Source organism: Chiloscyllium plagiosum, chromosome 18, assembly GCF_004010195.1.
Source record: "Chiloscyllium plagiosum isolate BGI_BamShark_2017 chromosome 18, ASM401019v2, whole genome shotgun sequence".
Lineage (NCBI taxonomy): Eukaryota > Metazoa > Chordata > Chondrichthyes > Orectolobiformes > Hemiscylliidae > Chiloscyllium > Chiloscyllium plagiosum.
This window is the reverse complement of record NC_057727.1, coordinates 32,873,971-32,888,828: the sequence shown is the minus strand read 5'-3', so window position 1 is coordinate 32,888,828 and position 14,858 is coordinate 32,873,971. Positions and strand designations below refer to the sequence as shown.

General features: G+C 40.4%; 1 protein-coding gene across 3 annotated transcripts in view; it reads right to left on the bottom strand.

Moving 5' to 3' along the window:
• Positions 1-14,858, bottom strand: part of atp6ap1la (ATPase H+ transporting accessory protein 1 like a) — a 37,040-nt gene that overhangs the window by 16,244 nt on the left and 5,938 nt on the right. For all 3 annotated transcript variants that reach the window (XM_043708119.1, XM_043708120.1, XM_043708121.1), the window contains exons 4-5: positions 8,891-9,084; positions 1,991-2,031 (exon numbers count right to left, since the gene is read on the bottom strand). In XM_043708119.1, coding sequence (XP_043564054.1) covers positions 1,991-2,031; positions 8,891-9,084 — 235 coding nt within the window. The remainder of the gene's footprint in view (positions 1-1,990; positions 2,032-8,890; positions 9,085-14,858) is intronic.

The following is a 14,858-nucleotide window of genomic DNA, read 5'->3' as shown; positions in this document are numbered from 1 at the left end:
TTTCATATTTATTGTACACTGGCATAATGTAACTTCTGCACTAACTCCTCCTTTGCTGCAAAATGCAAAGGGAGCTAAAGCATACCTGCATTAAAAGTAATTGACCACAGGGCTGCTGTCTCACTAGAGAGAGATGACTGGCAGTGGTTAAGCCTGAGAGTCAGCACACCTCAGCTGAGGGGAGAGGCTGAGAAGGAGAGTAGGTAAAAACAATGACTGCAGATGCTGGAAACCAGATTCTGGACTAGAGTGGTGCTGGAAAAGCACAGCAGTTCAGGCAGCACCCAAGGAGCAGAAAAAAAAATATCGACGTTTCGGGCAAAAGTCCTTCATCAGGGAAGGAGAGTCTTTTGTGGTAACCTCAGCTGGTGCAGGAATTGAGCCTATGCCTATCACTCTGCACTGCAAACCAGCTGTCCAGATAACTGAGCTAATCAAACTTGTTTAGTTAGTTCAGCCAATATTGGTTGTCATATAAACCAGTGTTTAAAAATCAAATGTTTATAATTTTTATTTGATTTTATTGCATCTAATTCCAAATTATATATGTGTGAAAAAGTCACTTATGAAGTTGGTTGCCACATTTGCACATATAAAGGATTGCTCTCCTGGTAATCCAACAGTTTTATCCAATGAAGAACTCAGTTTTATAAACTGGAAATATTACAAGTTCAAGTAATAACTTTCCACTATTACCCAGCCTAAGAGACTAGTCTAGTTATACTTAATGCAATGACACCAAAGAACAATCATCACCAATGAAACCGAACCTCACTCAGGATTAATTGGTTAGATTTTGTTTACTTTTATTGAAACAAGTCTGCCTGAAAATCTAAGCCCACTAACTCCAGCTGGAAAGATCCCATTAATTTTTAATTTGTGTTCTATGCTAAAAACAAGTTTTGTTGATTAGACATTCATAATAGAAACCACACAGTTATATTCTGCTAGTTTTAAAAAGATATTATAATTACCCTTTTCTCTTTAGACCCTTCACGGAGTCCACTTTAAATACTTTGTGTTAACATTGGCTAATCAAAAGTTAATACATCTTTAGTAAATATTGTGATTGAGCGACATTTGTGTCTTTCAAATTTTACGCTGAAACATTTGAACTTTTGAAATCACACACCTTTCAATTTAAATTAGATGTCATATTGATGAATATCTTATTTGTGACCTAGAATAGAAATAGATTATGCATTTAAAAGTCCAAATGTGAAGGGCATTGAAGCTCCTTTGGTCGAAATTCAATATTTTTTAAACTTGTGTTCCATCTATTCTGCCTCACAGCGCCAGAGACCCGGGTTCAATTCCCGCCTGAGGCGACTGACTGTGTGGAGTTTGCACATTCTCCTCGTGTCTGTGTGGGTTTCCTCCGGGTGCTCCGGTTTCCTCCCACAGTCCAAAGATATGCAGGTCAGGTGAATTGGCCATGCTAAATTGCCCGTAGTGTTAGGTAAGGGGTAGATGTAGGGGTATGGGTGGGTTGCGCTTCGGTGGGGCGGTGTGGACTTGTTGGGCCGAAGGGCCTGTTTTCACACTGTAAGTAATCTAATCTAATCTAATCTAATTTGTTCTTTAAATCGCAAAACTTGAGAGCCACATATGTCTCACAAATCACAGTATTTACTAAAGAAGTATTAAATTTTCATTAAAAATCATGCAATGATGTCACAGACACTGACTGCATTGGCAGCAAACACTGCCTTTTAAAAGACCAGTTCTATAAACTTCAGTTTTTGATATTATCTGTTGTCTAAGAACATATTGTAATATTCATTTCTTCCCAAAGAATTCAGCTGATTTTGATTAAGACAAAGGCAAATACTGGAATTGCAACAATTGAACCAGTTTTTTAGATTTTTTTGGATCACTTCAAACCAAAGTACCAATCCATTTATGAGGTTGCAGTATTCCTCATTAAAACTGAATTCTTTGATTTGAAATTTCAGAGTACTGAAAGGAGTGACATAGCCTGAAAGCTTACCATCATCACTGAGGAATTTAGTGTCTGGTACCATTGCAGGTCTGTGAAAGGAAAGTAGAGATCTTACTTGAGTATAACCAACAATGTCTCACCAATGTTTATAATCTTGAATTTGGTATGATAATTAAACATAGAAGATAATTACATGTAAATTGTATTTGTGTGACATGTCTAACAGTGGTGTGCAGACCTGACCTGCTCCTACAGGTCATGCACAATTAATTGATTCTGAGAGAATCTTGCTGTCTCTATTCTGTGTGAAAGCAAAGCCTACCTCAATTGATAATATATGAGAAGAGTCTATTGTAGAAATAGGCCTCAATCATAATCTGGCTAATGCTAATTAACATGTTTGGACCACAAAGTAATTTTACCCTCCATCTGATTTTATGTTCCATTGACAAACCAGGTGGATTAGGGTAAAATGCAGCTCAAATTTTGTTTCTATAAGGAAACCATGTTTTCATTCTTTATATTATAGGTTTCCTTTTTTTTGTTATTATCTTTCAAATATATACAATATATATTATAAAATAACTATTTTTCTTCTTCCTGTAAAATATATTTTTCTATTATTCTTCTTGAATTTGGGACCTTTGATATTGAATTAGCTGCCAAGATATAGCTAGCGAGGATTGGATGTAAAGTCAAAGAAGTTTAAAAATCTCAAAAAACTTATTCTTACAAAAAGTGAAATATTATGCATTTTTTGAAAAACATCTATCATAAAACAATTAATTGGTATCTTTATAAAACTTCTAAAGAAATAAAACATCCCAAATATCCCAAACATTAGAGAATGTAGCCATGGTTCAGTGAGTTTACTCTGACAGCTGAGTCACAAGGCTCCATGCTCAAGTTCCATTCCAAGGCTTGAATACAACAATCATGACTCTCCAGTACATTACTGAGAGAGTGCTGCAATGTAAAAGGTGGAATGTTAAACCATGTTTAGATGATAGTAAAAGGTCTCCGGGCATTTTCTCCATTTTTTTGACCAATGTATATTTCTCAATCAACTGCACAAGAAAAGGTTATTTGGTTATTATCACATTTTTTGTGGGAGTTACCCATGTGTTTATTGGCTGCCACATTTCCTAAATTACAACGGTGACTACAAGAAGTGGGTATTTGGCTGTAAAGTGCGATAGTCATAAAAATGCTCTGGGATTGTGTCTTTTACTGTGAGCAAACAAAATTGGAGATCAAGAGTCGCTAATGGGATAACTGAAACAACACTTGGCAAAGGTGTTCGGTTTTATAGCATCTTAAAGGAAGAGACAGAGATAACTATTTGTGGCTAAGTTCCAAGCAGCTGAAGAAACCACTGCCAATCATGGATGAACAAATGCCAGGATGAGAGATGCACTGAGACTTCGGGTGGTTGTAACACTGGAGGAGGTTACAGATATAGAAAAGAGCAAAGCTGTAAAGGGATCTAAAATTAAGGTTGAAAATCCTGTAATAGACAATTCTATCAACTCAGCAGAGCATGGTTAAAGAATTAGAATCTCTACAGTGTGGAAACAGGTCCTTCGGCCTATCAAGTCCACACCAACCCTCCAAAGAGTAACCCACCCAGACCCACTCCCCTACCCCATATTTGCCCCTGACTGATGCACCTAACCTACACATCCCAGAACACTATGGGCAATTTAGCATGGCCAATTCATCTAACCTGCACATTTTTGGATTGTGGAAGGAAACCCACACAGATACGAGGAGAATGTGCAAACTCCACACAGACACGAGGAGAATATGCAAACTCCACACAGACAGTTGCCCGAGGTTGGAATTGAATCTGGGTCCCTGGCACTGTGAAGCAGCAGTGCTAACTACTGAGCCACCGTGTCATACTTTGTGTTGCAAAGATGCTATATATCTAATATTGTTTGGAGGGCTTAGGTTTTGAAGGATTGTGAAAAGAAGAACTTGTTTCAAATTTTCTGACCACACCTAGACTGGTTTCTTTAAAACCCGTCCTTGAAAGTTCGTTATTGGCTTTGGAGGTTTTATTTTTAAAAGTAGGATTCCTAAAATCACATAACTGGTTGTAACTTTGCTTGCTGAGTTGGAAGGTTCGTTTTCAGACATTTCATCACCATACTAGGTAACATCATCAGTGACCCACTGTTGAAGCACTGGTGTTATGACCCGCTTTCTATTTATGTGTTTAGGTTTCCTTGGGTTGGTGATGACATTTCCTGTGGTGATGTCATTTCCCATTCTTTTTCTCAGAGAGTGGTAAATGGGGTCCAAGTCGACGTGTTTGTTGATAGAGTTCCAGTTGGAATGCCATGCTTCAAGGAATTCTTCAAGGAATTCTTGTGCATCTATCTGTTTGGCTTGTCCTAGGATGAATGTGTTGTCCCAGTTGAAGTTGCGGCCTTCCTTATCCATATGTAAGGATACCAGTGATAGTGGGTCATATCTTGTTGTGGCTAGTTGATGTTCATGTAAACTGGCAGCTAATTTTCTGCCTTTTGTCCAATGTAGTGTTTCTTACAGCTCTTGCAAGGTATTTTCTGACCAAACTCACTCATAGAACTGGTGATAACCACTTTCTTTGGTCCCCATGGCTGTGCGGCCTGTTATTCAAACAGTGAGTGCTTGGAAGAGTTCTTGTTTCATCTAGTTCAATGTAGGAAAGCCTGAAGTGAAGAAAGCCAGCTAAGAACAAACTCACCTGGAGGAAAGCTTGCTATGAACAAGTTGCCCAGATGGTATCTCCCATTTTTGTACAAGAAACATGAAAATGTCAGTTCAGGGTAAAACACATTTCTTCTTTTGAAAGTGATTGAAGGAGCATCAAGATATTAATTTCCAGAGCTAGTTACATCTGCAAAACGTCAAACACAACCATGCATGATTAGTGACTTGACAACATGTACAGGGGACCCCCAACTTCTGTCACAACACTACAAATTTCTTACAGAAACTCAACACCCACGGACCAGTCAAACCAGGAAGATTCCACATCGCAATGAACGACACTCTACACCTACAGCACCCCCATGACGATGGCATTGCTGCAACAGCCTCAGTACTCAATACAACGACTGCCATTTCCAGGCACTATCCTACAACTCATCCGCTTCATCCTCAACCACAACATATTCACCTTTGACAACTAGTTCTTTATCCAAACACATGGAACAGCCATGGGGACCAAATTTGCACTCAATATGCCAACATTTTCATGCACAAGTTCAAACAAGTCTTCTTTGCTGCACAGGACCTCTGACCAACACTATACACCAGATACATTGACGATATTTTCTTCCTCTGGACCCATGGCGGGGAGTCATTGAAACAACTACACAGTGATATCAATAAGTTTCATCCCACTATCAGACTTACCATGGACTAGTCTTTAGAATCAGTTTCATTCTTTGACACACACATCTCCATCATAGATGGACACCTCAAAACTTCACTCTATTGGAAGCCCATGGAGAAGCTCACAATGCTAGACTTCTCTAGCTTCCACCCTAAACATTGTAAAACAGCCATTTCCTACAGATAAGCCATAAGCATACACGGGATCTGTTCAGATGAGGAGGAACGCGATGGACGCTTGAAGGTGCTGAAGGACGCCCTCATAAGAACAGGATACAATGCTCAACTCATCGATCGCCAATTCCAACTTGCCACAGCGAGAAATCATGATAACCTCCTCAGGAGACAGACACGAGATATGACCAGTAGGGTACCCTTCATTGTCCAGTACTTCCTGGGAGTGTTCTTCGCAGCCTGCAACACGTTATTGATGAGGATGAGCACCTCGCCAAGATCTTCCCTACCCCTCCACTTCTCACCTTTAAACAACCGCCAAACGTCAAACAGACCATTGTTCGCAGCAAACTGCCTAGCCTTCAGGATAACATCGACCACAACACCATACAACTCTGTCATGGCAACCACTGCAAAACTTGTCAGAGTGTCAAAATGGATACTACCATTACACGTGGAGACACCACCCACCATGTGCACGGCAGGTACTCATGTGACTCGGCCAACATTGTCTCTCATATGTTGCAGGCAAAGATGCCCCAAGGCAAGCTATATTGGCAAGACCAAGCAGACGCTATGATAACAGACGAATGGGCACTGCGCAACAATCGCCAGACAGTGATGTTCCTTCCCAATCAGGAACACTTCAATATAAAAGGATATTCGGCCTCGGGTCTTCGGGTGATTTTCCTCTGCGGCATTCTTCGGGATACGCAACAATGCAGTGTCACTGAGCAGAGGCTGATAGCCAGGTTTGGTACCCATGAGGATGGCCTCAACTGGGATCTTGGGTTCATGTCAGATGTTCATGTCACAGCAGTGAACCCTTCTGTTAACCAAACACCCAGAAAAGCTCACCTCGCCTTGTAATTGTTAAAAATGTGTGACAGAGAACTCTCAACTTCCACTATTTGACAAAAATAACATTTATTTATATTTTAACTCTAAAAGCAAACATTAAACAAACTATTCACAACTCTAAGCCTCCCTTTCTCTTAACTGCTTACCATCTACCTCCAACTCTTATAACAATATTCTGTTCCAATAAGACACTTATTAAAAGTACATGATCTTAATTTCAAAACCTGACAGTTGCTGTCATCTTGTGTGTTTTTCTTCTTCTGGCTAAGATCTCCCTGGGTCGTCTTCTTTCTTTTTACTGCGAGTATATTTCATATGAAAAGGTACCTTTGATAGGGTGTTTCCTAATTTCTTAGAGAACAAGATGTTAGCTGTCCACGTATTTCTGTCTGTCTCAACAACAGTTGCTCTCTGACTAATTTTCAAAATGTCTGCATTTTATACCCCCCAACATCGGATCGTCTCATTGGTTCGATGTTGGCAAAACAATACCTTCAAACTTGATTGGGTTTTAGCATCCTGGTGCATAATTTAAACTGATTGGTTAAATTCAAATTGTTGTCAAAACAGCAACCCAAACTCAGGTATCCATTTCACAGCCACATGTTATATATTCTCAATTTTCCAGTATACTCTGGAACTGCCATCTATTCATATACACAGGTGCTTGTAATCTCTCAGTTCAGAACAGCAGTCACTCTCTCTTAAAGATACAGTACATGCCTTCAACTTCATGACACATGCTACAGATGACCCCACTACACTATACACTCAGGCACACCCACACATAAGCACACATACATACACACACTATACACTCAGACACACATTCTTACACCCTCACACAGACCCTCTCTCATACACATGCTCCCTCTCAGACACACACACACACATGTCCTCACAGGCATATACTCCATCACACTCGCACACATATGCTATCAAGCACATACATGAACACACACACAGGCTCACACACTCTCTCCCTGTCACTCACACACCCACACACAGACACATGCATATATAAGTCTATGGGGTTGACTTGCATTTGCAGATCTGTATTTGCATATTCATTCTCTTTTGTTCAAAAAGTACACAATCTATAGGTAGACATTTGATAAATTCCTACTTTAGAAATAGAACCAGTCTGACTCAAGGTTTGGATACAGACAGACTCTAACCTCACACCTTTGATGCACTGTCTGAGCTGAGATGTCATCTTTTTATAAAATCTTAATTTATCTGAGGACTGTGACTTGAAAGAAGTTCTGGGATTTATATATTAACTACTCAAAACCTGCTTACCCATTCTAAGTGATTAAAGACTTAACAGCAATCTAGGTTTGTTCAATACTTCACATCAGTTGTATGACACTTTTATCTTTTACTATAAATTCTGTGCCCTATGATCCTGCCCCACTAGCTACCTAATGAAGCAGCAGAGCTCCAAAAGCTTGTATTTCCAAATAATTCTGTTGGACAGTAACCTGGTGTTGTAATTTTTAACTTTGTTCACCCCAATCCAACACCAGCACCTCCACATCATACCTCTACATATGCTGAGATCAAAGCCATGACTTTGCCACTTGTATGGCTTAGCAATCAGGAAGGATGTTAAGAGTTTAAAAGCTTTACTTTCTATTAGCTTCTAGATTAAGTAAAACATAGTATATATAGTTGTCTTACTGAAGAATTTATGGCTCCCATAATTTCCTCATAGGGTAAGATCACAGTTATACTTCGAACATTAGTGAAACTCATATTTTATAATTGATTTGTGCAAAATGAGTAGATCTGTACTAGAATGATTAAAGGTGTATAGAATTGACCTCCACATTCCCAGGTTAAATCCTGCAAATCCTGATGGAAAGTGGACATATAAGAAAACATTGATGGTGTCTGTGTCAAGCTCAGCTCTCATGGTTAAAATTCCTGGTAAGCCTATACTTATTCTCTCAACTCAATCATGAAGATGAGTCCCTTAACCAAGGCATGAGAGAGCTGACACTGTTAAGAAAAACTGCTCCTTGATCCTTGAGAGAATAAGAAGAATTTTGCTGGAAGGTAAAAATTAGATTTGTATTATCCTTTCTGGTAAAGTTATATACTTGTCAAACTTCTATTGCATTCTTAAATGATTTCAGTGAAAGGAAAATTGGATATTGGTTTCCTTTTCGTGCAAGCTAAGGTGCCCAGAGCACCTTCCAAATTTATGACCGCTTCCATCTAGGAGAAGGGCAGCAGGTACATGGGAAAATCACCACCCACAAGTTTTCCTCCAAGCCATTCACCATCCTGACTCAAATATATTGCTGCTCCTTCACTGCTACTGGGTCAAAATCCTGGAATTCTCTCCTCACCGGCATTGTGGGGATAACTACACCACACAGACTGCGGCGGTTAAAGAAGGCAGTTCACCATTACCTTCTCAAGAGTAACTACGGACTGGCAATATGTGTTGGCCAGGCAGCAATGCCTACGTCCCACAAGAGAATATTAAACAAAAATACATGTGCAAATGTATTTTACCTGTGTTTTGATGATAACTTCACGATTAATAGAGAAGATTTTGTGCTGCTCAGTCCTGGATTCCAAAAAGGTAAATAATTCACAAGTATTGGGTCTTCTCCAAGTTTCTGTTGAAGATATCTTGGCAGCTGATTTGTCCAATGCTGGTTTACAGCTGGTAGGATAATGGACGATGGAGAAGAATCCAGGGCATTCTACAGGCAATGAAAAAGTTTACATTGAGCCCATAAGGTAACTCCTTTCATTTACATTCAGGAGGCAATAAGTCCATAGGGTTCATTTTACTCTACTAATTAAAAAATGAGGGAGGTGGCATAGTGATATTGTCACTAGTAATCCAGAATCTCAGACTAAAGCTATGGGGCTCGGAGTTCAAATTCCACCACTGCAGATGGTGAAATTGAGCCCATGTTTTAAAAAAAAAGATAGACATTGCATGATAAAACTGACAGAAAATCCTGGTCCTAGAGCAAATCTGTGAGCAGTCTCATACCCTGCCAGATGCATGGCTTAGTTATTCAGTGAAGTAACTCCACAAAGGCTGGTATGCCAACACTAAATCACCCTTTATTTACATGTGGAAAGTATATATCCGTCAGAGTGTCAGAACATCTGACATTCCTCTTTTTATCTATCAACCAGGCCCAGGGCTCCCTGACTGAGACTGTTAATCTGGTCCAACCTATGAGATCCCCTTGACTGATATCATTACAATCACTACATTCCTCTCCTTCTGAGTCTGAGAGCACAGGCTGGTCCTTTCTTTTACAGTGCCTTCTGGGGCTTTTTAGCATCAGGTCAGGTTCTTCTGACTCTACATCCGATACAAGCAGTGTGTAATGCACAGCAGTTAGTCTCTTGTGCCCAGCTTGTCTCAAGAGAAATTCACTGTCTTATTCTGAGGCAAAGGTGTCTACATAATGAGATCTGCTGAATCCATAGCCGATTCAAAGGTCACTTCAACGCTTAATGGAGAGGGAAAATCCACAGGTTCTGACAGCCATTATGACTGTTCCGAGGAGCAGGGCATGTTTTGCTGCCACACCATTTGCATCTTTGCAGGTTTCATATGGTCCACATGCTTGTTCAGGACCACTGCACTTACCCAAACTTTATACATTAGTGGACCAGACTTTGTTTTGACCAAGCTTCTCACCCATGCAGGCCCTTTCTGTGGTTCCCTCACCAAACTTTGTCCCTTATAGTAAACTGTCTCTCTCACAGGGTGGAATCTAATATCTGACCCTGGCATTCCTGATAGAGATTACATCTTGTTGCGTCCAAAGTCTGATATTGTGAGCTGTGACTGGAAGTGTGTCCAAAAAATGTAAAACCATTATGGATTCTTCAAGTGGCAGTTCCACCAGTGCCAATGGGAAGTAGCTCATTGCATCCGTATTCACTACTTGACCTCCCAGACGGTGTTCCAACTTGTAACTATACACACTTAGTTTTATAGCCCAACGCTGAATTCAGCCTGAACTTTTGGCGGCACTTCCTTGCCTTCTTTAAATAGACCTAATACGGGTTTGTGAACCATTAATTTCACAAATTTATGTCAGCAAAGGTATTGGTGGAACTTGCTGACTCCAAATACGACCGTCAAACCTTCCTTCTCTATCTGGGCATATTTCCGCTATGTACATCTTCCATCTGTATGAGCCAAAGTCTGAAATGCAAATACTATTGAGTGTTCCTCTCCACTGGGCCTCCTATAAGCTAATACTACCCTAATGCTGTATGGGAAAGTACTTTATGTTAATACCAGATTTTACTTGGGATCACAGTGTACCAACACCTTAGAAGATGATAGCTATTTCTTCACTTCTCCGGAAGTTATGGCTTGGTCATGTGACCATTTCTAAGGCTGAGTTTTGTTTAGGATGCTGGAGGCCAGATTACGTACGAACTGTCTGTAATAATTCACCAGCTACAAGAAAGTCCTAAACTCCGGTATAGAAACTCCTGTCGACTCTGTAGCCCAACTAAGTCACTTACTGTAACAGATATCATTCCCTTCTTAGGCATACACCTGCCTGGGAGAAACGTCTAAGGACTATGCCCAAGTTCTCTAAGTGTTCCTTATTGGTCTTCCCTGTTATTAGCATGTTATCTAGATAAATGGCAACCTGTGGTAGACCTTGCAAAATGTTCACCATTGTCTACTGAAAAATTGTAGAGGCTGACAATACCTCAAATTGCAGTCTCTTTTTCATACAAATCCTAATGGGTATTAATCATCGAATACTTCTGGGAATTCTCATCTAACTGCAATTTCAGATGCATGGCTCATGTCCAGCTTCATGAAGGATAGCCCCCACTCCTCTATGCAAGGATCTGGGTATTTATCCAGCTGCAAAAAGTGGTTTACGGTTTGTTTAAAATCCCTACAAAGATAAACCGACTCATAGGGCTTCAAAATTGTTAAGACTGGTGCTCCCCATTCCACAAACTGGACTGCTTTGATGATTCTTTAACTTTCCAACCTTCTGATTTCGGCCTCTACTTTTGCCCAAAAGGCAAATGTCCCTGGGCAGTTCTTACAGAAATATGAAATTGCATCCTGGTCAACATTCAAGGTGACTTTGCTAGTCCATAGACCTTCCAGAAAGACTTCTGGGTATTTAATTAGAACTTCACCCAGGCAACCATTTTCTAATCAAAGAGTATTGAGCCAATCTAGGTGAATCTTTCTCAACCAAATTCGCTCCGTCAAGCTTGGCCTCAGCCTGTTACTACAATCAGTTGTAACAGAACCAGCCACTTCTCATAAGAGGTCAGAACCGAAGTTGTTCCTTAATCTGTAAAGGTTCCCTGGTGTAGGTCCTCAGTCTAGCCAAGGTCTTGAGCAAACTTAAGGGTTGGAATCCAGAGCAAACTTAAGGGTTGGAATCCAGACCAAACTTTGGTCTGGATATACACCCTACTGAATACCAGCCCAAGGGTTCTCTTACTGAGTTTAGATCTAGTAGGACTCCTTTGCTGTCTCAGGTCTGCAATTACAATGGCTTGCCCGTCCAGATCCTCAAGAATGTTTTAACTGTTTGGCTTTAACTGTTTGGCTGAGGTTTGTCTTTGTTTTGGGTTTTTGCTGTGGGCTGCCCTACAGTCCATCTGTTCAGGATATATCCTGAGTATGGCTATGCAATTTCCTTAATTCAGATGGTGCTTCCCAAACTCAGTCAGACTGGCAGGGGTGTCCACTTTCATCGGTATACCTTGCAACTTATATGCTCCACTTGCAACATTTTCCAATGATAAAGCCAGCTTTACCTATTTGAAGTCCAGTTGGGCTTCAGCATTGTTACATCATTAATCCCACATACCAAATCGTCTCTTTGCATCTCATTAAGGGTTAAACCTCTGCAGTCTTCTTAACCTAGTCAAAAAAGTCAATACAGATTCCCTAGTTTTTTGAATTGCTGAGTAAAAGCAATAGCATCTCAGAATTTGAGGAGGCTTGGGCTGTAATATTCCTCAACTAAATCTAAACTAACTCTTGAAAGGTTTTAGTATCTGGTGCCACAGGGAAAGTTAGACTCTTAATACTGAAAATGCTGTCGATCCACAAGCTGTCAGGAGAATTATTCGTTGCTTTTCATCTGCCCCAATGTCATTTGCCTTGGAAAAAAAAAACACAACTTTTCCATATAATGGCCCCAGTTTTCAACAGCAATGTTGTCAAGCTTCCCAAATAATCATGATGCCAAAAATGTTTACCTCAACTCAAAGCCAACTGTTATGAGTGAGTTTCTTCAAGAATGTGCTTTACTCTCTTCGCCACTGAAATAATTCCACAAAGGCTGATATCCCATCACAAAGTCACCTTATATGCCAAATCCTTGACACTAGTCTAGCGCCCTCAGAGCCAGCTCTCAGATTGCCATTCTGACATTCTTCTTTTTTTCTTCCTTTTTTTTTAACAGAACCTCTGACATTCCTATGTTTTTTTACTCTTTTTTTCCCCTTTTTACCCCCACACTACCGCCGAACTGCAGTACATTCCTCTTTTTTTTTAATTAACCCCACACTACCACCTAAGTGCAGTAGTGCTTATTTTTTCCCCAGCACCCATGGTGTGTGTGCAGGTGTGAGACACAGTGAAAGACACAAAGTGCACGATTCTTTATTCAAATTCCACCACCAGGAAGATAAGAAAACACCCGGGTGGCCAATGACAAACACTGCCCTTTGCATCAAAGGGCAGTGCTGTGTGATCAAAACAGTGAGGGGGAGGGTAGGGACTAAATCAAAATAGAGTTGGAGGGAGAAATAATGCACTCCACTCCCTGCGGCACCCACCCCTCCCTGAACAACCCCAGGGTGTTGGTCGACACCGCGTGCTCCTTCTCCAAGGACACCCGGGCTCTTACATTCCTTTTTTTAATTTTCTTTTTTTTAACCCCTACACTACCATCTAAGTGCAGTAGTGCTTATTTTTGCCCCAGCACCCATGGTGTGTGTGTGCAGGTGTGAGACACAGTGAAAGACACAAAGTGCACGAATCTTTATTCAAATTCCACCACCAGGAAGATAGGAAAACACCCGGGTGGCCAGTGACAAACACTGCCCTTCACATCAAAGGGCAGTGCTGTGTGATCAAAACAGTGAAAGGGAGGGGAGGGACTAAATCAAAATAGAGTTGGAGGGAGAAATAATGCACTCCACTCCCTGCGGCGCCCACCTCTCCCTGAACAACCCCAGGGTGTTGGTCGACACCGCGTGCTCCTTCTCCAAGGACACCCGGGCTCTTACATTCCTCATTTTTTTTTAGAGCGTGGGACTGAAGTGCAGCCAAAAGCAGAGGAAGAGGTTTTTCAGAAAATCAAAAAGGGAGTGCAAACGCCCAAAATCTCCTGTTTATTTATTTTTTCCCCCACACTACCGCCTAAGTGCGGTAGTGCTTATTTATACCCAGCACCCATGGTGTGTGTGTGTGCAGGTGTGAGACACAGTGAAAGACACAAAGTGCACAAATCTTTATTCAAATTCCACCACCAGGAAGATAGGAAAACACCCAGGTGGCCAGTGACAAACACTGCCCTTAGTCCCCTGTTTATATATATATTTTTTTAATTCCTGTTCTTTTTTTTACATTCCTTTTTTTTTCTTTTTTTTTTATAATTTAACCCCCACACTACCACCTAAGTGCGGTAGTGCTTATTTTATCCCCAGCACCCATGGTGTGTATGTGCAGGTGTGAGACACAGTGGAAGACACAAAGTGCACCAATCTTTATTCAATTTCCACCACCAGGAAGATAGGAAAACACCCGGGTGGCCAGTGACAAACACTGCCCTTAGTCCCCTGTTTATTTTTTTTTATATTCCTGTTCTTTTTTTTACATTCCTCTTTTTATCTGTCAGTCAGGATTCCCTGATTGGATCAGATTAACAGCAGCAATTGGGGAACTTATATTCTAGAAGATCCACCTGGCAGACTTTGTTACAATGACTACATTCAGCAATTGGGGAAGTAATTTCTGTCCACAGGCTACACATTGCAACCTTGGTAAGCAGAATCCATACACAGGTGTGAACCAATGGCAAAATGGCAATGAACTTATGGCAATGGTGTGAATTTATGGCAATTATCCACTATTATCCCACCAAAGACAAATGAAAAAGTTATTACTTTTGACAAACTGGGAATGGTTTTTAGATACTTATACATGAGGTGAATGGCAAGACCATCCTTTCAGTTCTCATACCCGATATCATGACCAAAATGTTTTCATTTAACTTTCAACCGAATAAAAGGATTATAAACATACCAAAGAATTATTATAATTATATCATTATGATCATTAAAATTATTTTTTAAAATTAAGCTATTGAATTTAATAGTGTTTAACTGTATTGTTGTTTTGGAAGGAGGAGAACAAGTTAAAAATTTCTCTCTAATGGCTTCCTCCTAAACCACAGTAGAACAAAATTTGGTATTGTGACTGCCAAGCAAGTATAGAGTT